Genomic DNA, 23740 nt, shown 5'->3' on the forward strand with positions numbered 1-23740 from the left:
ATATATTAGAAAGTAGTTCGTTTTGATGATGATGCTATGATTGCATACAAAATTTTAGGTAAAGGACGCACAAAATTAATGATGATGCTATGATTGCATACAAATATATTATTGAATTTAGTTAAAGATGCTGGTTGCTTGCAGAAGATAAGTGAGAGAGAGAGGAAATCATAATCATAGAAATTAAATTACAACTCAATTTGTACTTGCACGAACAAGAGAGACAAAAGAAACGAGGTGTGGATGATGTTAGGAGTATAAGCATATGAGAAACTCTTAAGAGAAAGTCCCCGTTTGCGCTCAAGATTGAAATAGTCCATATTCGTTACACATTTTGAATTTACTCAAAAGATAAGAAGTAGAGTTCCCACAGATGTGAATTAAAGTTCTCACTCAAAATTAACAATACAACTAGTTATGTTGAGCAGTGCAAACTTAATCCAAGTTCTTTGGAAATTTTAATGAAACATGCCCACTTCCCGATATTAGAAGCTTTCGTAAAATAATGGTCAAAATTTGAATTCAGACAATATGTGCGGTATGAAAAGATTATTTAAACTCGTGTCACTGAATAGAATTGTACATAATTGTAGAAGCGACAGAGTTGTTAAATTTCATTCATTCACTTTCTTATGATGTAACAATATTCGAAATCGAAATACACGTAAAACTCAAAATTGGCTAACGTTTTGCCAGACCTCGATGACAAATGGATACGAAAACTTTAGGCTACCTGTACCCAAGTTGAGGAATCCATGGTAGAATTTCAAGAATCAGGATTCAATATTCTCTCAGCAAGTAATAGATCATCCGGGGTTGTAACCTGCAATTCAAAATATTAATTGAACTATTTTCTTTTCGAAATCAAGCTGTGTAAAATATAATGTCACTATCATCATCATCATCTGAGTCGACAAAAGGAAACAAGCAATTTCACAAGACTGTAAATTTATTTATTTACCTTGATGTTGGTGTAGCATCCTTTGGTAATGTAAACCGGATGCTTAAGATACTCTACAATTGATACATCGTCGGTGACTTCAAGACCTTCCCTGTAGAAACATAAAAGGCTTCAAAATTTTCCATGGGACTTCCCAGTGCAGATAGGTAGGTGAACATTTTCTTTACACCAGAGAGTAGAGACTAATCTATTTCATCCATTATCCGTCTGCTACCATATTTAAGTATGCTAAACATTTAGGCTGGGTTAAAATGAGCTGCAATGCTTTCATAGTAGAAAAATTGTGATTTTCTGATCGACGCCACGCCCAGCTATGGCTTTCACATGCAAAACTCTACACAATGGATTCGGTTAGCAATTACTTTGCAAACCGTTATGAGACGGGCTTTATACTCATCAGTACATTATTCCATGTCCTCGTTGTCGGATAAGATATCGATCCATTGGTACCAAAAATCTATAAGAGAGTCATAAGAGTTCAAGAGATAGTCCCCGTGCATGTGGCACCTTATCAGAAAGGTTCAATGAGAATTTTCTCTCACACAACATTTCTCACATAGAACTTAGTTTTTTGGTTTTTTCTGTCAGTGAACATCTCGTAGATCATTATATCACACCTCAAACCCACAGGCAAAACTCTACAAATGGGCTACACTAGAAGCTATTTTCCTTCATACTCTATTGTTCAACATTATGAACACATTCATTCCAATTTATCCAACAAATTGATGTGCAATGAATAATAAAAAAAATGGAAGTTATTATTTTGGCTGTCGAGATTTTATAATTACCTATTAACCAATTCAAAACCTTTCTTGAGCAATTCAGGCTTGACAACCTGCCGAACAGTTGATGACATCAATAGTAAGAAAATGCCTCCCAACAAGTTCGATAAATAACATTGTGAACATGCACTAATGAAGTTTTGATGCTAAAACCTGGGGAGTTTGCATTTCCCAAAGCGTCTTTCTGTCCAAAGTTTTTACCACGAAACCTTCACTATTTGCCTGATGCATTGCAGTCACAAAGACACATAAATTTATTTTTTAACACAATGTGCACAATGCATGAATAAGAAAGAGGGAAAAAGAACTTATTATCTAATTGCACGAGTCTTCAAACTAATTTTTGCCTTGAGTTCCATATTTAAGGACTGTAACTGAATCATGACTTTACTTTGAGATCTGATAATGCCACAAATTCCAATCTTTCTGAACTCCGAGTGGTGGTGATTATGCAAAAAAACTTATATTCAGGCTCAAAGCCCATGTTTAATCTTTTCTCATCCAGTATTTGAGCCTATGTTTAATCTTTTCTCATCCAGTATGTATTGAACACAACAAAATCATTTTTTAGTTCACACACATGAACATGATAACTTATTTGAAACCATATATACGTATAGAAGAACTCTAGTTCTGCTAAGATTATAATCATCGTTACTTGATCAGAATTCTGGATGAACTTGTAAAGTATTACTGATATAAAAAAAAAAAGGAAGTATCAGCAAACTCTTGATCAAAAGCGCACTAGAAGACAATTTTAATCAAAATCATAGGTATATCATCAAAGAGATCTCATTTTATGGGATGTAAAGGCTCTGAGCCACATTGGCAGTCATAAGAACAGAATTTAAATCCAAAAGTTAGAATATATGAGAAATCAATTATAAAACAATGCGTTCAGCCCTCACATGTAAAAGTAAAACTAATCTTTTCTCCAGAAAATTATTTCTTGTATAGCCGGAGCTTTACAGATGGAGATGTGAAATAACCACCTCTTTAATTGTAGCTTTCGCAGGAACACCTAATACAGCTGCCCCGATAAGCCAACCATCCTTAAGAACCTATGACAAAACCAATAGAGTAGGAGTTTAGGAGAATGGTTTCATAGAAAGTTGGTTTCTATGTAAAAAACCAATATATCAGATAATTTCCAATCACAAACAAAATTAATAGCTGAGATAAAATGCTAATTCTTTTAAGTTCATCCCTTGTTCAAGATGCAGTTATATATGCTTCTTGATTCCTTTGCCAATTGAACATAAACAAGTACAGTCTCAATTCATTACAGGGTTAAATAATCTATGTGAGTGGTAAATTCAAATAAATATGGACAACTAATAGGATTTTTTGAGAAAGAGAAAAACTGAAGCTGAAACGGTTAAAAGAAAGATATAGACAAGAGAAAAACCGATTCAACTGAGAAACCAACCTGGGTTACATCTTCAGTTAATACAAGAGGCCTTGCAGAATCATGAATGCAGACAAGCTCAGAATTTGAATCAATTGCCTGAACATCAAAAAACACATTCATCTCACACTACAATCAGGTATACATAATTCACAATAGAAAAACAGTTGTCTTATCCTCTTATCTACAAATGTTAGCCGCCATAAGTTTTCAATGACTGAATTTCAAGTTAAAAGCAACAATTACGATAGTTATTTCTAGAGAAAACGTTCCAAGATTGTTCCTTTACATGTTTGGTGAAAATAAAAGTCTCCAAATTCCCAAGAGATAGCCATTAGTAATCCTACTTGAAGGCGGCCGGGGTATTCTAGTTTTTTGTAAAATCTAGAACATTATAGTCTGCATGCTTGATTATAGTTTTCTTAGATAAAAGGATGCTGAAGGAAAATAAAAAATACACAACTAAAGGGAAGGCCTTCACAATCCGAGTACGAAAATTAGAACAGGAAAGGTGTATACACCTCTAATCCACTATATACAGAATCTTGTCTCTCCTTTCCGGGTAATGCGAATTTCAGGTCCACTTGGATGTTCTCCTTGGCATCTAAAAAAAAACAATGAGAAAACAAGCTTGATCGATCTTTGAGAAGTGTGTATTTTGCAGTAATGTTTCAATAAATATTTCTGGTTTGGCATTACTTCAGCTAATACAGAGTAACTTCAGACCTTCAAAAATATCTTGATAAGAAGGATCACATACAACAACAATTTCCTTCACTTCAGGCATCTTTGAGAAAGTATAGAAACTGCAAGAAAATGTCAAGTTTGTGATTTCAAGAAGTAAAAAGATCATAAATGAAAGATAAAAACTACAATCCCTAAGTTGAAGTTCTCATTTTTATTCTGCTTTTATCATGATAAGCCTAGACATAATCATATTTCTGCTGAATCAGTATCCGAGAGAGCCGGAGCAAGGATTTCAACATGGATAAATTTCACAATTTAACTACTACCTAGTTCACTTTAAAAAAAACCTCAAAATAATGAAACGAAAGAAAGTTATATCAAAAGAAAAATGTCATATAACTTGGTCACAACTGTCCCGAGTTCAAGAATATTGAGTCACCGCACTCACCTGTACAATGCAATCGGTTGGCCCAGAAGTGGAAGATACTGTTTTGGCATGCTTGCCTACATCAAAATACACTTACATATATTATCATGTACTTGAAATATAGTCCATAAAAGTGAATAACATAGTAAAAGCATAAAAGGGCATGACAAACAAGAATTACAAAATCCAGAGAAACTTTCATGACTCTCAAATTTCAGTTCATTTTAACTATCGCCAACTTAACAAGCTAGTCTATCTTTCCATCTTATTATCACAGTTCACCTTCTCAAAATATTGTGGCAAGTCCGGTTTTCATGCTTCACCATGCTATAATGACAGGATTTATCTGCTTCTTTCCTGTTAAAAAAGGGATTTGGGCGTATCCATTCTATCAAATTTGAATGCTCGTTTTATTCTAAATCACTACGTTAGAATACCAGAAGGCCTTCAGCTTCTACATTCCATTTCTTATTGGATCTTGCTCTCTTTAGCAAGGATCCTAGGTAAAAAAAGAAGAAGAGAATTTGACATGGTCGACATATTTCATAAGCTCACGATATTGTAAAAGCATTCAAAAGTAGAATTCTAAGGTTACCCAACGAAATTTCGAATCTTGAAAAGATTATTCAAAAACTCCTATCTTGTTTCACTTAAGATACCATCGTCCCAACCACGAAATAATGCCAATTCTTTATAACCAACAAGCATGTACAGACAATTATATAAAAGGAGGACTTAATGACTTACACCCATTCTTTTGCCCTTTCCTCCTGCAAGCAGGACAACAGATACACTTTTGTCTTTCACCACCACTTCAGAACCCTGCTAAATACCAGCCAAAAAACTTGAAAACTACAACTTTTCAAAGAACTCCAAGCCATCTAAAAACACACAAAACACAATTCCAAAAAAAAAAAAAATTATTTGCGTAACTTCAATATAATAATGCAACTTCTGTTTTTAACCTCTACCTTTGCAGCATCCGCAGAGCAAGTGATTCTTGAATGGAAAAATCTGTGTCCCTTCAAAGACTTAACTTTGCTAGCATATCTGGAAGAAGAAACCGAGTAATTCTTGAAATGGGTCGGATTATTGGAGACAAATGGCAAAAATTTGATGGAAATTGGGGAATCATTTTTAAAGAAAAGTGGAGAAATTGAAATAGCCAATTGATATGTTGACATCGTTTTGTTTTTCACAAGTATACTCAGATCAGTCTGAGGGATATATAAATATATAGCAGCCGAGCATGTCTGACTTGATTGTGGGGTGAATATGAAGAATAACCTTGGTTGTTGGTCAATGTTTTCCTTTCTGTTTTAAATTTTCGTTTAATTGTTGTGTAACTAGGTTCTCTCTCACAAAATTGACGATTTTTTATTTAACTGATATATATTTATTCAATTTATCAATATAGTTTTTTTATGTTGAGAAAATTGTGAATTGAGATGAAAAAGTATTATTCTATATGAATGTGAAATATATTGTTTTTTATTCTTAAGAAAAAGCTGATATGGAAGTAATAAATTCATATTTTCAGGATTTTAATTTTATTTTTGTTAAAGTATTTCTCTATCCAAACATTAAATTAAAAAATTACTTTTAAAAAATTGATACGAAGCCCCATTACATAACCAAATCCCAATTTTAGCCCATAATCAAGAGCCATCCCATTCCCAGCTCACCCAAGCTTCATTTCTGATCATCGGGATAAAACCACCAGGGAAAAAAGAAGCATTGTCGATGGCGAAGCCGCTGGGATCCACCGGAGAGTTCTTCAAGCGGCGCGACGAGTGGCGGAAGCACCCAATGTTGTCGAATCAGTGGCGGCACGCCACCCCCGGCCTTGGTATCGCACTTGTTGCCTTCGGTATATATCTTGTCGGAGAAACCGCGTATAACAAGATCTACGCTCCTAAATCTCATTCTCATACCACCTCTTCTTCTTCTTCTTCTTCTCACTGAATTCTATTGAATCGGCGACTTGATTTTATAAGGTCGGGCTCATAACTCAATGTTCTCGGTCTAGGATAGCATTTTTAAAACAAAATCAATTGTATATGTACTGCTTGGTGTTTAATCTGATAAATTGTTTTTAACTGCTGCTCGTCTTTCCATCCCATGAAATTTAGTTTTTTTTTTTTATGACATGAACTTGGAGTTACTCGGGCGTTATTGTTATTAGTTTGCAACCTAAGTTGTTTCATGACAAGAACGTGGGTGTGCCTTTTGGGTGGGCAGTGGATATGTCTGTACTTTGTGGTGTTGCAAAAGCTAAAAGCCTAAAACTTCAGTGTTGCTGTGGGATGATAATTTATGTACCATCATCATTTACTGGTAATAAGATTTTGTGCGTCTTCGATGCTGAGGAGCTGAGTTTGGATGTTTGTTCGAGTTGTTCTAGTACTAAAACGAGAGAGAGAAGGATAGTGTCTAGATCATATCAGTATTCTTATAGATATTTCATATGATGTTCTATTGTTTTTCTTGAACTCCACGAGCAAAAAAAATGTGAAGTTTTATTTGATTTCTCACATATGGGTCCATCTAACTGGTGGCTTTATTTAACATGATCATGATATTGTCCAATTCAACTTAAGCACCATCTTTCTCTTTACTGTACTTCGCAAATATTTTTTTAATTTTTTTTCAGTTATGTGTTTGGTCAATTGTTTTTAGTACCCCCAATATTCAAGACGTATTGGGAATTTGAAAATTTCATATGGTTGCCTTGACGAATCAGTTTGTGAGAGTTACTGTGAGCAGAAACAAATGTTTAACATTCTGCTGGTGTTACCAAATTAATCAAAATAGCATTTGAAACGGTTATTGAAATCGAGTAAATAATTTTGTTTTCATCTAGGCATATGGGTTGATATGTCGTGAAGTCTCATAGACGTGCCAAAGAGAAATAGTAATGTTTGGTATTGATTTTTGGGTGCTTGCATTGGAGAACATAATGTATGTTTGGTTTTATTTTATGAATATGACTATTTTACTGTCATGTAGAAATTTGTTGGATTGATTTATTTATGTTAACTTTGTATGAGACACTTCATAATTTTAAATTTTGTGTATTGAGTCTAAAGTTAATACAATGACAGTGTTGTGGGGAACAATGAATAGTTGAGTTAATGATTATATCAGGAGATTTGAAATGAGATAAAAACATCTCTTTGAAGGATTGCATTGGATTTGTGATGTATATTTAGATTTACTGAAGAGTGAAAACATTCAAAATATTGCCAATATATTTGGGTATAGATTCTCCGGATGGTCACCACCCTGAGAGAGATACTTACTCAAGGTTTCTTCTCTGAGCAGTTTCACAGTATTCCTATGTCATAAACTGATCGAGGTGAATAGTTTGTATCCTAAGGGTGAAGTCAATGAGAATTATTACAGTATTTAGGTGAAGAGAGAGAACATCTGCTCGCAAATAGTAATTGAAGTTGTGCATGTTAGAGTATTCATTTAATTCCTTACACGTCGTAATTACTTGACTTTCTAATTGAGGGATGCAGGTGGCACACACTTCTACTTTGGTATTACTAGGAAATTGGTCCCACGAAACCTAAGTCCAAGTGGTGACTCGAAGGCCTTTTGCTATAAGAATGCTCTACAGCATTCAACTATTTTTGCTTTCTTCCCAGATTTATGCAAGTTATAAGATTAACACTTATATTTGACTTTTTTGTATGGTGATTGATTATCGCTACTTATTGCTAATCAGCAGATGAACCTGCATGTGGGGCCGTGAGAATGAGGTGTCATCGTGTTTGCCTGTTCCCAATTTCCGAGTGTTTAAGTAAAAGTAATCCTCGGACATGTTTATTGCTTTCAATTAGATGAAGTTTCAATTCATAACCAAATTAACAGTGTTGTATCCAGTTATACATATACGTGCAAGTTTGTGTGCAGTCACAAGGTTGACCCTCAATATGTGCTCGTTTTGCTCTTGAAACTCCTTAGATGGGGTTCATATGTGATCATGATATATCAAGTTAGCACAGGCGCCAAATTTATATGATCTTTTTGGTTCAATCAATTTGATTCTCCATACTTCAAAAAATTAATAAATAAATTGATTGTCCATAAATAAAAATTTGTATTAGTTTCATTGTTTGATTAAACTTTTCTTTGTAAATTTTGTTTAAAATCTCAATGACAATTTACTTATACATGGTAACATAGGACGCCTTTTTTTTATGAGATTGGTTCTTGCTCTTTAATTAAATTGTTTTGGGGAAAAAAACAAGTAGAAAAATTACTATTATATGCCTTTAAAAGATTGAATGAGCATTGCACTTCCTTTTTGTGTTCGCTTAAATTTCATACTCGTTAATGCTTTAGGATATAACCTGAATCAAGAATTGCATGGAATTCATGCCATCTTTACATTGAAAGTAGCTATTAAGTCACCTATTTTTTTTATTTATTTTGAAGTACAAAGTGACACTTTAAAATGAAAAAGATTTTTCATCCCAGAATTAAAAAGAAAATAGTAGACTATGGTTTTTCGCCCATTAAAAATAGCAACGCTAGTAATGTTTGGTTCCGAATTGCGTTTCATTTCCTGTTTTATACACACATGATTGGTATGTGCAGTTAAACAAAATATACGAGAAAAGGACATGAAACACAAATATATTAAATTAGTTGTGCAACAATGGCTTCACTTTTAATTTTATCCTAATTCAACTCAACAGGAACAATGGCTTCACAACACCTAAGTCGTAAAAATTAGCAATGTGTTGAAAGAACTATAAAACGACGTTTTGGTTATCAACCAAGCTTTTGAACTTTGCAATGCCATCCAATGCACGTTTGAAATCACCATCTTCCAGACCGAAAGTGAAGCGACAGTAACCAGGAATTCCTGTCCAAGTAGCGCTGTTGATGCATAGACCGGTGGCCTTGATCATGGCTTCCCTGATATTTGAGTCGTCAAGCTTAATTTCCTGAATACCAGATGAATCTTTGTGCATTTTGATAGTCTTGCCAAGATAAAAAGATGGCTTTGCTACAATAGAGACACCTGCTTGAGCTTCAACAACTTCCCAACCGCAACTTTCAAGAGTCTGTCACATATTGATCATATATAACATTAGCATGAAAGGTTCACTTGGAAGTAGAGGAGGGTAAATGGTCAACAACATAGATTTGAGGTTTGGGAACCTGTGATCTTTATTCCTATGTTAAGTAGAATACGGGACAGGATTGGGGTAGTTAATTGCAAATTATTCGCATAATAGGCAGGAGATACAGGGCTGGTTAATGTTGTCTTGTCGGCCAGCTTCATAATAATTGCAACTTTTGGAACTAGTCGTATTTTAGTATGACATAAGAACAAGAGCTCCTGAATTTGAACCCATCAATCGGTCTTGAATACACATTAACTAGAAGTTTGTTTTCTAATGATTACCGTTTGTCGATCTGTGGCAGTAATTTTTAAGCATTGCTTGCCTGCCTTTGGCTCATGCTTTAAAATCGGCGTTAGAGAACTCCACTATAGAGCAACATATCAATTGTAGTCGCTAGAGCCTAGAACTATGTGAAACCTAATGACAAGATAGTAGATGTATTCATCTAGTTTTTGTTAGTGCACAATGAGTGTCTACTATAGGAAAAGACGGTTATAGCCACACATTCAAGGTAAGATTGTTAAGGGATCCTTTATGGAATCAGATAGTTTTCAACATGAATTAATTTAGTTCATAAATGCACAGCATACCTGCTTCAAGTGTTTATATCGGCTTGCCAAAAGTTGTTTCTGCTCTGCAATAGCATTTAGAAGATCCACCGTCTTCTTTTCTGTCAAATCAAGTAATTTTTTAACTGTGTATCTGATAGTGCTGTGAGGTTTGCTTAATCCAGCAAAACCATAGAGTGTATCCTTGAGGGACGTTTCGTTTATAAGAAGAAATCCAAATTCAAGTCCGCTTGTAAGCATCTTATAAGATAATCCCCCAAGTAGAAAGACACCAAATGTTGGATTAGTTGATGAAAGTCTCTCCATGGTAGCTCCCAAATTCCAGGCATCAAAACCCTTACAATTGAATTCCACACCTGAAAACGATGTATCTAGAATGACCCTTGCTCCAAAATTAGCACAGATGGCTAATAGTTTTTGCATCTCGTCGTTACCATAAAGCAAGCCAGTAGGGTTAACGGTTGGACCGGAAATATATATCCACGGTTTCTTTGCAGTCTCAAGTGTATCTGTGAGAGTTCTCTCTGTCAATTTGAACCCATAATTGGGACTTGTAGGAATGTTTACAATGCTTGCCTTTAAAAATTTTGCAGCAGAAACGAAATTCCCATTGGATCCAGTTGGAAAGCACAATGTTCCACCTTCTTGAACACAACAGACCATCAACCTAACAAAAAGTGCCACGGGATTGTCCGCATAAATGAATTCTGTGTGGTTATCAGACGAAAATCCGTAACTGCTGCAAATCAATTGTTTAATGCCACATGTAACATCAGTTTCAGATTCTGCTATATTCTGTCTTGCGAAACTCTCAAAGATGGCAGCTTTAACTGGTGTTGTCATGGGCAGAAATATTTTATCGACATCCATATGAACCAGGAGAGATTCATCAGATTCGTTTATTGCCAACTCTGCATGATCAAGTATTGAAATAGTGGAACTGGAAAAGCCATTGACCTTAGAAGCTTTTGATAACTCGCCATTTCTCTGGGAATTGGAGAAAGAATTACGCATATTGTGAAACCATCTAAGTCTACAAAGCATCGGTGAAAATAGATCCATTCCAAGTGGAAACAGCAACTTATTTTATCAGCGTTCATGGTGTTTGGTCAACAGTAGAAAGAACTGCTGATTAGCTTTATTAAAAAAAATCTTAGGGTCCATTAGTCTATGAGAAATTTGAGTGCAGTTTAATTTACATGTATCACAGGTAGCGTACCTGCCATGATTCACGCCTCAGGGTATGATCAAAGATCACCGTTATTCAGAACTCAGAAATCTACTGAGTCCTAGCATCGCAAGATATGATTAACACTTAATTAACGGACCATGACTAGGGAATCTTCAAAGATTCAATTCTAAGATATAAGAATATTAAAAAGAGAGTTGGCGGTACAAAACTAGGAAAAATAGATATACAAACAATGCCTGGTTGCTAAGTGGTTATAACTTATAACTATTATTTAAAATGCAATATCCCACTCGACCAACAGATGAAAAGTAGATGGAAGACAAGCAAAATTTACATACATTATGAGTCTATGACTAACTTCGATGTAGACTAACCTGTGCAGGTGGGTGTCTATCAGCAAGCTGAAAAGCTAGAAGCTCATGGAATAAACAACCATAGTAGTACTGGCTAATTATTGCAGTATTCCCCTGTAAAAGTTCCACGGTCTTGCATAGTGTTTTAAAAATTGTTTCCTCCTCGGATATGACAAATGCCACCTCGAGATCTGAATAAACCTGGACAAGGAAAAAGTCGAATAGAATAATTGCAACTAGTGGATAAAAGTAGAAAAGCTTTTTAAACAGATTTTGCAAAAACCATCATTGAGAAACTTGTATGTACCTGATTTTTCAGCAAGCCACAAATGATTGCCACATGTGAAGGTAGTGGAGTTCCAGCAAGATATTTAAGGACTCCACTGGAATTCGGGAGGCTAGATAGCTCAAAATGGTCAGATATATCTAAAAACAAACGACATCCAATTTCTCTCGTAGTATCTAAAAGATGCTCGAATGCAGAACTAGTAACCGACTCAAATTGAGCCATCCCTGTGACAACCACCTCGGGTTTCAGTTTTTTTATCAGCTCTACCATTAAATCTGACTGGCGTGGTGCTTCAATGACTGTGATTACTTCCTCTAATTTTCTTCCAGATTCTGTATTCTACAGAGAAAACACAAAATAGTGTGAGAAATCTTGCACTAGCAACTCCAAGAATAAATGAAAATGTTGAAAATTTTATGAAAGCCTCCGGAACATGCTAATGTCAAATATGAATGACAATGAACCACACCAACAGCATTATGGTTAATCTCAGAGTTATAATTTGCCCTACAAGTTAAATTATTTCAAGGTTATGAGGTTCAATTAGATACTCTGGTGCATATAATTTATGTATCGATTTATAATCCAATGTCCACAATTTAAACATAAATGGAAGGAATAACTTCCAACTCCAGAAAATAGTGATCCTTAGTTGCCCGTGACTATGAATTGTAATTCATGACCATTGCTCATGAGAGAGAGTGGTCATGCAATTTCTTAAATTATAAAAGACAGTTTATACTTTTCAACCAGATTCTCTTAGATGTTATCATGCTGATTGTTACCCCTGCATATCTCAAAGCATGGCGAAACTTGTCCATATAGCCCTCAGTCTTTCGGCTCTCTTAGATGTCATGTTTAAATGCAGTCTAAAATCAGCAGCTATTACAACTAGTGCCATGCAAAAGCTAATATAAAAAATACACAATTTTTTTCTGGCATCACCTTACCTCAATATTCAAGGATGTTAACCATGGCCTGGGTAAATGTCGGGACAATTGTTCATCAACAATGGCGAGGTGGGGCGATAAGAAACGTAGAGCACTTTCAATTGCCACTGTCCTCGAAGGAAACACAACAATGTTCTAGTTCATAGTCATAACAAAATTTAAAGAGTGACAAATTAGATATGACATCTGCCTATTTTATATTTCTTAAAGATAAGTAAAGTAAGCATCAGCTTTATAAACTATGTAACATCCTAAAAACAACTTAAGATCACTTAGTGAAAATCAATGAATCCATAATGAACTTTAGTCAATATTGCAATGTATATTTCACAGCACAGCAAGTCTAAGCTCGTCATCGTAATGAGATACAGATAAGAGCAAAATTATTATCTGGTCTGTGAAAATTCAAAATTTGCATCGAAGTTGCATCAGTCAAGAAAACAATACTCAGCACTTAAATCCTCCCACCTTGCCCCTGGTAACCAACCGAAACCTGCCAGGCAAATGTGTACAAAAGATATGTATTTTTCTTTCCCAACACTGTACTTTTTTTTACAATGATTTTTTTAGGGCGGCACACATCCTGTTTGCTTCCTTCTGCAAATTATATCCAGCATTTTAGTGGCAGGTTGTTTATTCTTTTGACCTGTATTACACTGCTTTGTGCACCAGTGATATGCTGAGGCTCGAAAAATGAAGGACATTAACGACATCACTTTGACTTTGAAACAATGATACCAACGGACCCTCGCCCACTTGAGTTAGAATTCCATCCCTCAGTGGGTAGATTTCAAACTTTGGCAGTTGACCCCTCTTCTAGGGTGCTAAAGATTCGTTTTGGTTTTTACTTTTGTCCTTCTATTTTTTTTTTTTGAGAAGAAACTTTTATCCTTCTATTTTTTTTTTGAGAAGAAACTTTTGTCCTTCTATTTTTAGCCTGCATGTGGTCGGGTAAAGTGGGCTAGAATTAGCATCATTTATCTCAAGTCGATAATACCATTCCCCAAACCCCAATCCCATTGGCCAGGGAGGTATGTTTTTATCGATGGGCATTTTCGTGGCCTGTTAATCTTAGTTTGATATTTCTTTGGGTGCAGTTGCAATGTGGAAATTTTGGAGAGTACATCTGATTTTCCAGAGAGGTTAGGCTCAATGATGCAGTTCAGGATCATTGAATTTATCTTTAGGAAGATATTCATGTGTGACCTCCTTGGTATAACCGCTGCACAACCTCCGGCAAATCATTCCCTCACAAAAAAAAAAACAAAGAAAGAAAGAAAGAAAGAAAAATGATCTAGAACACGTGGGCACACTTGCAAGTACACAAGCAAATACGACTACATTTAGAAACACATAACAGACGCACATATAATGCAAGCACCACAAAATTCTTGCTCAGTTCAGGTAAATTGTATTGAAAGAGGAAAAATAGTATCTACAAAAGTTGAGAGTCACAGTCTTCCTTACATCTGCAGTAAGGGGGATATGATGGTATGTTCTCATAAAACCAGCAATGAGACTACGAAATCTTCTGCTTCCAGCTGGTGGTTCATAAGGGAAAAAAGAAACCTCTTTTAAGACACTCGCGAGATAAGATAGAAAAGGAATCTTCTCATCCGCGACAGAATCATCATCAAAGGACAAATCTAAAGAGCTGCTTATATCCTCGAAACCATTTCTGAGAAACTCAAATATTGTTTTAACCTGTCAGAGCAGTTCATCGGTAACTTTTACTTTTTTTGTCACAAAAATTATGATCATTCAATGACATTATAGGTCTATCATTACACATAGACATGAAGTTAATTCCATACCTGAGTAGGCTGACGAAGTTCGCAGCTATATACTGATAAAGCATGAGAAATACGACCACCAGATTTTGCATATGCCCATGCTGATCTAGCACAAATCGGCTGGTCTCCCACGAGCCCCATGAAAAACTCAAAACGATGTGGACTATTCTTTTCGATTTCGACTAATGCTGAAATATCTGTGTCAGCAGCCTGCAACAACAGATTCAATTAAAATATACATTTTCATGAATATAAATGATGGTTTAATATTTTTGTAAACCTGAAGAACTTTCGTTTGCCAAAGCTTGTTAACACGTAGACCACGTCTCTCAAATAGGCGTTTACATACAGCTTGTCCTGGGCGGCCACCCATATTAAAGATCATAATCCCATGAGGTTTTATGACAGAGATCCCTTCTTCAACTGCCCTAGCAATGAGCCCCAAACCAAATTGGTCCTCCACGAAGCCCTAAACAGAACAAACTATGACTCATTAAACGAGTGACAGCGATTCTTTTGCTCCGCAGTTGAGCAAGTAAGTATAAAACAATATTTTGAAGCAGTTGATTAACAGGTTATCATATTAAAAAAAATCAAATCAAACCATCCACAACATGAAATTAGTTTGTTCCATAGATGATGGTAGTTTCCCTAAATTAATAGGACTAGACCTAAAAGGGAGAAAAATGGTTTAAGCTAATTGAGAGAGAATAAAAGGCAGCAGCTTTAATTGAATATATATTTCAGATAAGAGTTCGGACTTCAGAAATAAAGCATAGTCCGACTGCATTCATGATTCCCAATCATTTCCAAAAATAATCATATAAATAATCAAAAGGTAAGTTCATATAATAGCGTGGAGCATTTAGATTCTAGTTTGGAGTCTAAAACCCACAAAGCTGGATAAGAATAGTAAGTTGAAGCATGGGACAACCTGGAGGGCGCAATAGTTGCTAAGAGAGTGCAAGAATTCTTCGCTTGCATTCTCCGTAATCATTTTGGACATTGCATCCGGATTGGGGTTTAGAATCTGCAAAAATTCCAAATGCTAAAAATTAGGGAATGTGTGAAGAGTCCATCCATGGCAATTTTTATCAGTCTATGAACTTTGCAAGGTTTCACAAAATCAAATACCTGTGGTATGCATCCAACAATTCGGTCAAGTTCTAAATGATTATCTCTACAATAGGAGAGCAGATCAGATTCATGAAATTCCACTCGATCAAGTAAAGTTTTTTTCTCCCCATCATAAATAGGTTGGCCATTCTCGTCCAGAGAATTCAAATATAGATTTATCCATGAGATTTTTACTGCTCTTGGATTTATATCTAGTCCATATACCTGCCATGTCATTGTAGCCAATTAAGGAACCTCACTTCCCATACTTATCAAGTATCCAGCATATATTTGATAAAAACCATAGTACCATGATTAGAGGAAAAATATATGAAAAGATGGAGGTATTCTAAAAATAGGTAGTGTATCATTAAAGAATCATTACCTTCAAGGGTGACCATTTTTCAGCAATAGCAATGGATATCCATCCATTTCCACAACCAAGCTCGGTTACAGTCTTGTCCTTGAAAATAGAGTCCGGATGCCTGTTTAGTCCTTCATAGAATGTAAAGGACCAATCCTCTGGTATAAATATACTGGGTATCACCATCATGGTAAGTTTCTTCCTCTTCTGAAATCCTGTAACAGATGACAGAAAATGTCAATCCAGTAACTAAGTCCAAAAGTTGGAGAAAAAGCTGTTTCAAAACCACAACCATCATATCAAATGAAATTACATTGATCAATTGTGGAAATAAAGAAGCATGACCACAACATGACAACCAAGGAAGTCAAGGATATATTTGTGGAGCAATCTGAAATTGGCAACCTAGGAATGATGACATATTTGATCTTTGGGAACAGAAAGTTCCTAAAGTTGTTGAATGCAGAGGTATTCAGAAAGTAGGGTTTGATTTCCTAACTCAGGAGAATTACGAACAGTACTTTTGACTCGATATTTAGCATCATTAGAGAATATATAAGTTTCCTTGCATGTGATAAAACACCAAAAACAAACTCATTGCAATAGCAGGAGTTTGAGCTCGCAAAATGAAAATAAAATTCAACTCTTGATGCTTTGCATTTCCTTATTTTGGATACATATACCATGTCTGATATTTTCTTTTGTCCGAATCAAACATCGTGCATTTTAAGTTTTAACACATCGGCTAGAGTATTACAGTGGACATATTAATCAAAGCATAACTGAACCAAATTCTGCGGAACTAAAAATGCATCCACGACTCAACCCCATGGAGAAGAATTGTACAGAAAAAACAAAAGTGTCCCAAACAAATTCCCCGTCAAATCAAAATCACCAAAAAAATTAAAATAAAGTCATTAATTCACAACCATATATACGTCGACAAAGACATGTAAGTATCAATACAAAGCGTCTACCTTCGTATTGCTCAAGATAAATGTCTCGTAATTGGAAATGGTACGTTAGAAGGCAGCGGTCGGACTCCTCCTCGGCAAACCGTTTCTGGATATCCGAAAGGAAAATCCGAGCATCCGTGCGAGTTATCGGATCCTCAAGTCGCTCCAGGAGCGATCGGAGGGCACCGTATGCACCATCACCGGACTGTTCGCACTGCTTCAGAAATTCCTCCATTGCTCCGCAGAGTTGGCAGAAGTGCAGCTTCAGCAAGCGCAATTTATAGTATTTATTATTCAACCTTTTTATTACCTAAAATAAATAAATATGAATACATACAACTATTTTATAATAATTTTTAAGTGCACGAGTTTTCTTCTTTTATTTTTTATTTTTGAAAAAAAAATGTTCTGAATAGCTATTAAATTTTCGAGCACGCAAAATGTTCTTCAAAAATTGATATAACATGCAAATTGGGAGTGGCCTTACTAATAAGTGATGCGGGAAACAGGACAAGTTTCTTGACAAACATAATCCATGGATTTGACACAATTACTGTATATGTAAGACGGGATAGGTTAAAATTCTAAGATTTAATCCATACTATATATATTAATTTTAATTTTAATAAATAAAATTGCATAATATATTTTGGTGTTAGGACTCGGATCACAATTACTGTATATGTAAGACGGGATATAGTACAAATTTGTGTAGCCCAAATTTGGGCCTAAAATTTAAGCCCGAAAAGAGAATCCTTCACTTCAAAGCCCATTAACAGAATCGAACCACTAGCCCATGACATCTTGTAGGCCCATAGACTTAAAACCACTTTTCGCAGAGAATTCTTCACTTCTACGCATAACCCTAACATACCTCTCTCTCTCTCTCTCTCTCTCTCTCCCGCTGTGACGGTCGGAAAATGGCGACGCCGATGGTAGAAGACAATTTCGAGGACGATCAGCTTTCTTCCATGACCACAGAAGATATCATTCGCGCATCTCGCCTTCTTGATAACGAAATTCGAATCCTCAAGGTCATCTTCTGGTCACTTTTTCTACGTTTATTTGAATATGGTGATGGATGATAAAATTTTGCGTTGATTATAAAATTATTTGATTTTTGATCTTCGGTGGTACGTTTTTTAGTCCTACGGTGTTGAATTATTTCTCTCTTTTTTTCACAGGAAGAGTTGCAGAGAACGAATCTCGAGTTAGATTCATTCAGGGAGAAGACGAAGGAGAATCAAGAAAAAATTAAGCTGAATAAGCAGCTTCCTTATCTGGTCGGCAACATTGTAGAGGTATTTTTTCTGTTCATCTCGGTAGTAACTTTAGAAATTGGAATAATTTTGCGCCATTGATCAATGTGTTGTTCAAAAGTTTTTATTTTTTGACCTTTCAGAGAGAAGGAAACAGAATTAAATGAATACAGAATACTGTTTAAAACAGGCATCTTGAGTTTTAGCTCTTTACAGTTCTTGGTCATTTGCTAACTATGGACTGGTGGCGTGAAAAATTCAGTCAGGGGGTTAAAAGGAACTCTAAGTTCAGAACCACATGTGGTAGAAGCAACGTGTTGCCGTTGTGTCGATAATGTCGATAAGGTGAATTGCGGACAGTGCTGAGAGCTGTACTAAATCTGTTAACGGGTTGCAATGAGAGACTGTTTCTTTCTCGTTCTTTTTCTTTTTTTATTTTTAAATTTTTCACAGTTTGAGGGCAAGGGTTTGGTGTTAAGAGGGCATAGTTTCTCCCTACATATTTCGATTTCTTTTTGGTTGATGATCCAAGATCTCATCTTATTAACTCTTTCCCTCATTTGGAAATCTCTATTCCTTCTTAGTTACATGTATTTAGTTGGATTCTGAGAAAAAAATCATTATCTGGCATCATCATCCAGTTGGTGTATTATGTTAAGACTATGTTTCTTTCTCTCGCAATTTCATAGTGAAGGTATGAGATTTTGAAGGAATATGAATTTCAACAGATATGGACTGGATTAAAAATTGACTTAGTTATGGAAAAATGAACCAATGGAAGTTGGTGGTAGTAGTAGCAATCACTTTATGGTTGTGGAAAGAAGGGATAACTATTAATCTTTTGTGTCAGTCTATTTGGAGCTCTATATTTTTCTTTCTACCTCTTATGTAAACTGATTAAAATGAAGCCAGAATTGTAGCAGTTTGCTCCTCATTCCTTCTGTTCCCATGTCCGTTTCTATGCCTACTCTGTGTGTTTGTGTGTGTGTTGGGGAGGATATGTATTTGAATTTTAGAATGCTTTGAATTTTGGTATCAATCAACTCTTAGACTAGGCAACTTGCTATCATGAATGATTCTTAGAGGCTCTCCCTTGAGGTTGATTTTGTATTCGTTAATTTCTCTCATTTGACCGGTAGTTTGAGAATGTTTAGGTAATGTGATTTTCCAGAATTTGTGAATCATATTTTCCCATTCTCTACTTTTGTCAGATTCTGGAAATGAACCCAGAGGAAGAGGCTGAAGAAGATGGTGCAAATATTGATCTTGATTCACAGAGAAAGGGTAAATGTGTAGTGCTAAAAACATCCACTCGCCAGGTTTGATAGCATGTCTCCATGCATTTTTTTCCTTTTTCTCTCTTCCTCTTCCTTAATGTGCTTAGATTAGTGCATGGTTCTCTTTTGTTCATTGGTCCGGACCTCTCTCTCTCTCTCTATCTGAAAAGCTGGTCACAAGATTGTAGATGTTTTGTATTTTTTTTGTCTTTGTATGTTAGTGTTGTTCCCATTTATATTGGAAGTAAAAAAGATCATATATCTGATTTTCTCTCCGGAAACCATACAGTCCTCGAAATAGAAATTGGCAATAAAATCTGAAACTGTACAAGTATTACAATGATAGTGTGTCTTTACCTCTTACGTACAGAATTGCATTGCAGATATCAATAATCCGAAGATGATAATGTTTGTGAACCTTTTTATATTGATCATACTTTGAGTTGTCAGCCCTCCTTGATGGATGGTATTTTTACTATATACTATGTCAAATGCAGACAATTTTCCTACCTGTAGTAGGCCTTGTTGATCCTGACAAATTGAAGCCTGGTGATCTGGTTGGAGTAAACAAAGACAGCTACCTGATCTTGGATACACTGCCATCTGAGTATGATTCTCGTGTCAAAGCCATGGAGGTTGATGAGAAACCAACTGAAGACTACAACGATATTGGAGGCCTGGAGAAACAGGCAAGTTATTCCTTTGAGACCAATTGTTATGGACACATTGTCATAAATCTTTTCTAATGCTTCTATTCCTTAATGGGAATACTTTATGATTGCTGCAGATTCAAGAACTGGTTGAGGCAATTGTATTGCCCATGACTCACAAAGAGAGATTTCAGAAACTAGGAGTTCGTCCGCCAAAAGGAGTCCTTTTATATGGGCCTCCTGGAACGGGAAAAACTCTGATGGCTCGTGCATGTGCTGCCCAAACAAATGCTACTTTTCTGAAGCTAGCAGGCCCTCAGCTTGTACAGGTAACTACATTCAAGATTTTTTGAGGAGGATTTACTGTCTGATGAGTTAGAGTAATCATAATCTTGAATATGCCTGTTAGGTATCTCTACTTTTTTTTTGGGTTTTGAAGTTGCATTGTTGCATATACATTTAGTGTCAGTATGGTAAATGAGTTATTCAGAATTTGAAGGAGTATTGGATTGTTGAGACTTTTGTATTGGAGTTGATAAAAGCTGAATGAATTGCTAATTTCAGATGCAGATTTTAATTTTTGAGTTTTCAAACTTCGTCCAACTTTAGTTGATTCATGTTTAAACTGTCATAATTAAGGCTGGTGTGTGAGTCTATGATTTAGTTTATTCAGTGTTCCTCCTTTTTAGTCGGCTACACATTCTAATGCAGTTTTGAAGACTTCATGTAACATGCATTTTGGTGGTGTTTATCCTTTTTATGATTTCATTACATGGCTCGTTTGGCATCATCTGCTAAGAAATTTCTGTATATAAAATGCTGTCCTTGTGACACGTGATTCTTATTTAACCAGAGTAGGCACTACCCTAAATTGAAGCTCTAAAATAGCCAAACGATGTCTCACTTTTAAGTAAAGAGTATTTTCTTTTGATGACTTGAATCCACCATAATCGATTCTACTGTGGATTTTAGATGTTCATTGGAGATGGAGCAAAACTTGTTCGTGATGCTTTTCAACTTGCCAAAGAGAAATCCCCTTGCATCATTTTTATTGATGAAATTGATGCTATTGGCACAAAGCGTTTTGATAGGTGGCATTTACTTTCTAATTGTTTGTCTGGTTGTCATCTGTCCCCCTGCTTCATTTTTGTGATTCTTGAGGCTTTAATTGGAGACGCTTCCTAGCCTGAGGACTGGCTGTTGAGGGCTCCGGTGCTTTGTCTATGCTGATAATTAATGATGCTTTCTTCTTATGCAGTGAAGTTAGTGGGGATCGAGAAGTGCAGAGAACTATGTTAGAGCTGCTCAATCAGCTTGACGGTTTTAGCAGCGATGATCGGATAAAGGTATTTTCCCTACTTGTTTATTTGTTCCTTCTTGTTGCGTACTTTAGTGATCATTACATGTTGGAACTTTTTAATTGTCTTCTGATCTTCCCACCTCTGATTGATGGGATGGAATTTCTTTGTGCTGTTCTTTCGGCCTTTGATTTATTTCATGGACTTTGTATGTGCTATTAGTTTGATCTTTGGTTGGATACATTTTATTCCACCATTACAATATTTGAATCTGAACTCTGTAAAATGTGTTTTCTTTTGGTGCAGAAACTCGTGTATTGTTTCTAGTTTTTTATCTTATTATGCTCCGACATTTTATTACCATGTTTAGGTCATAGCAGCGACAAACCGAGCTGATATCTTGGACCCTGCCTTGATGCGGTCTGGTCGACTAGATCGTAAAATTGAGTTTCCTCATCCTACAGAGGAAGCCAGAGCTCGGATTTTGCAGGTATACCTTTTAAATGAGAAACTATATATGATTGTTTTCCTAAAAGAATTTTGGGTTTTGAAGTGAGTATGGCAGGTTTTATTTTAAAGGAGTTCCCTGTTGGAACATCTAAACTATAAATCTTTTTAATAACAGATCCACTCCAGGAAGATGAATGTTCATCCAGATGTAAACTTTGAGGAGCTTGCTCGGTCTACTGATGACTTCAATGGTGCACAACTTAAAGCTGTTTGTGTAGAAGCAGGCATGCTAGCCCTTCGCCGCGATGCCACTGAGGTCTCTCTTTCCCTCCCCTTCACCCCCCCCCCCCCCCCCCCCCAAAAAAAAAAAAAAAAAAAACCAACACACACACACCTCTCTCGACATGAGCATACTCATGCATGTGCCCGTTTATGTCTACTGAGACACACGGGCATCTAAATGAAACAGTGCTGTTTTATACGTAACAATTGAAATATATGTTTAGCGTTTTTCCCGTGGCGGTGCGACTAAAATGTACTAGGGTCAGGGCTGGGGCATGTCCAACTTAGAATTTTACGTCATGCCATGTTAAATAAAATTAATAAACAAATAAAACAATGGTGATTTGGTGATTAATTGGTATAAGTGGAAATAATTTGGCATTTGAAGGTTCAAAGATTTTGACATTTGAATTAAATGGGTCTACTTCAAATATCCCATATAAGGGGTGTAGTGTATTCAATCCCTGCCCCAAACTTGATTCAAGATTGTCTTTGTTGGTTTTGAGTATTGTAGTTTGGAAATAGTGATATTGTTTGAGATTTATTGGAATTCAGTGTGTATATAAACTTTGGAAATCAATTCTACTCAAAAGGTTACACAAATTTAACCTGTAACTTTTGCCGTGTCACTTGAAAATTTTGTTGAACTTTGAGAATGTAAGACTGTTGCCTTTGCTTATCTCTGTAAACTTGTCTGGAGAAGCAAAAATGTACGAGTTGCATCCTAATGTTCATGATTTCAAATCTCTCTTTTTTTGTGCATAATTTAATGATACATAAATATATGTCTGATCTTGATGTAACAGGTAAACCACGAAGATTTTAATGAAGGTATTATCCAAGTTCAAGCAAAGAAAAAGGCCAGCTTAAATTACTATGCCTAGGTGTCAAATGCTCTGAACCCTGTGGAACTCTTGAGCATAAAAAACTCGGGGAATCGCGAATACGCCCCCTTGGAGTTGAAGATTAAATTATGACGAGGCTGCCCCTTGTATTCCCCTCTATTCAGGGAAATATGGTCTGAATCTAGTAGTTTATGTAAAACAAGCATTCAAGTAGAGGAACTGTGCTATGAAAATAGCAGGATATTGTTCTGTTTATGAACTTACTTTGTCCACGTAAGCGTTGTTTCATGTTCTTGCAGAATGTGAGAAATAATGAACTGGTCAAGTCATCAAGACGGTATATTACTTTATTATCCAAAATAGTGGTGCAACAAGGCTAGTTCCTATTTAATAGAGATGGCTGAAGTCGATTGAAAGCTTGAATATGAATCTTTTTAGGATACAAGGTTGAGTTAGTTGTATTCCTAGATGTGAGCTTTGGATGCTAGGCGTTATGCAGTGTAGCCACCACTGTTATGTATCACGCCTTGTGGGAGTTCTGTTCGCAATAATGATAACTCTAAAGGAGTTGATGGGTGGCAAAATGGATAGGTCATTCGGTTTTATTTATGTTTTATTGAGTTCCGAACTGAATAATAATTCTTTGAATTTAATATATATTTATAGATAATAATTAATAAATTAG

The 23740-nt window shown here is 35.8% G+C and overlaps 3 protein-coding genes across 5 annotated transcripts; 1 reads left to right on the top strand and 2 right to left on the bottom strand.

Moving 5' to 3' along the window:
• Positions 1-534: 534 nt before the first annotated feature.
• Positions 535-5541, bottom strand: LOC140960539 (2-C-methyl-D-erythritol 4-phosphate cytidylyltransferase, chloroplastic-like). Of its 3 annotated transcripts, none has more exons than XM_073418842.1 (11): positions 5240-5541; positions 5016-5093; positions 4290-4345; positions 3881-3960; positions 3676-3758; positions 3176-3253; positions 2739-2807; positions 1900-1968; positions 1753-1799; positions 962-1052; positions 535-823 (listed from the first exon to the last, which is right to left on the bottom strand). In XM_073418842.1, the coding sequence occupies exons 1-11, from the start codon at positions 5450-5452 to the stop codon at positions 767-769; spliced, it is 921 nt and encodes a 306-aa protein (XP_073274943.1). In that variant the 5' UTR covers positions 5453-5541; the 3' UTR covers positions 535-766. The 3 variants fall into 3 exon arrangements, with proteins under 3 accessions (XP_073274943.1, XP_073274941.1, XP_073274944.1); XM_073418840.1 differs by having other exon boundaries at positions 5016-5090; positions 5234-5541; XM_073418843.1 differs by having other exon boundaries at positions 5016-5090; positions 5240-5534.
• Positions 5542-8873: 3332 nt separating this feature from the next.
• Positions 8874-17251, bottom strand: LOC140959071 (methionine S-methyltransferase-like). Its single transcript, XM_073416808.1, has 12 exons — positions 17016-17251; positions 16060-16253; positions 15693-15899; positions 15493-15588; positions 14839-15027; positions 14580-14768; positions 14233-14469; positions 12766-12900; positions 11834-12154; positions 11548-11727; positions 10003-10968; positions 8874-9349 (listed from the first exon to the last, which is right to left on the bottom strand). The coding sequence occupies exons 1-12, from the start codon at positions 17227-17229 to the stop codon at positions 9032-9034; spliced, it is 3246 nt and encodes a 1081-aa protein (XP_073272909.1). The 5' UTR covers positions 17230-17251; the 3' UTR covers positions 8874-9031.
• Positions 17252-17841: 590 nt separating this feature from the next.
• On the top strand, positions 17842-23474 carry LOC140959731 (26S proteasome regulatory subunit 6A homolog). Its single transcript, XM_073417727.1, has 10 exons — positions 17842-18028; positions 18179-18295; positions 19465-19572; positions 20028-20219; positions 20318-20509; positions 21153-21271; positions 21439-21526; positions 21849-21968; positions 22104-22244; positions 23017-23474. The coding sequence occupies exons 1-10, from the start codon at positions 17915-17917 to the stop codon at positions 23092-23094; spliced, it is 1269 nt and encodes a 422-aa protein (XP_073273828.1). The 5' UTR covers positions 17842-17914; the 3' UTR covers positions 23095-23474.
• Positions 23475-23740: the final 266 nt, after the last annotated feature.

Source organism: Primulina huaijiensis, chromosome 15 (assembly GCF_012295235.1).
Source record: "Primulina huaijiensis isolate GDHJ02 chromosome 15, ASM1229523v2, whole genome shotgun sequence".
NCBI lineage: Eukaryota > Viridiplantae > Streptophyta > Magnoliopsida > Lamiales > Gesneriaceae > Primulina > Primulina huaijiensis.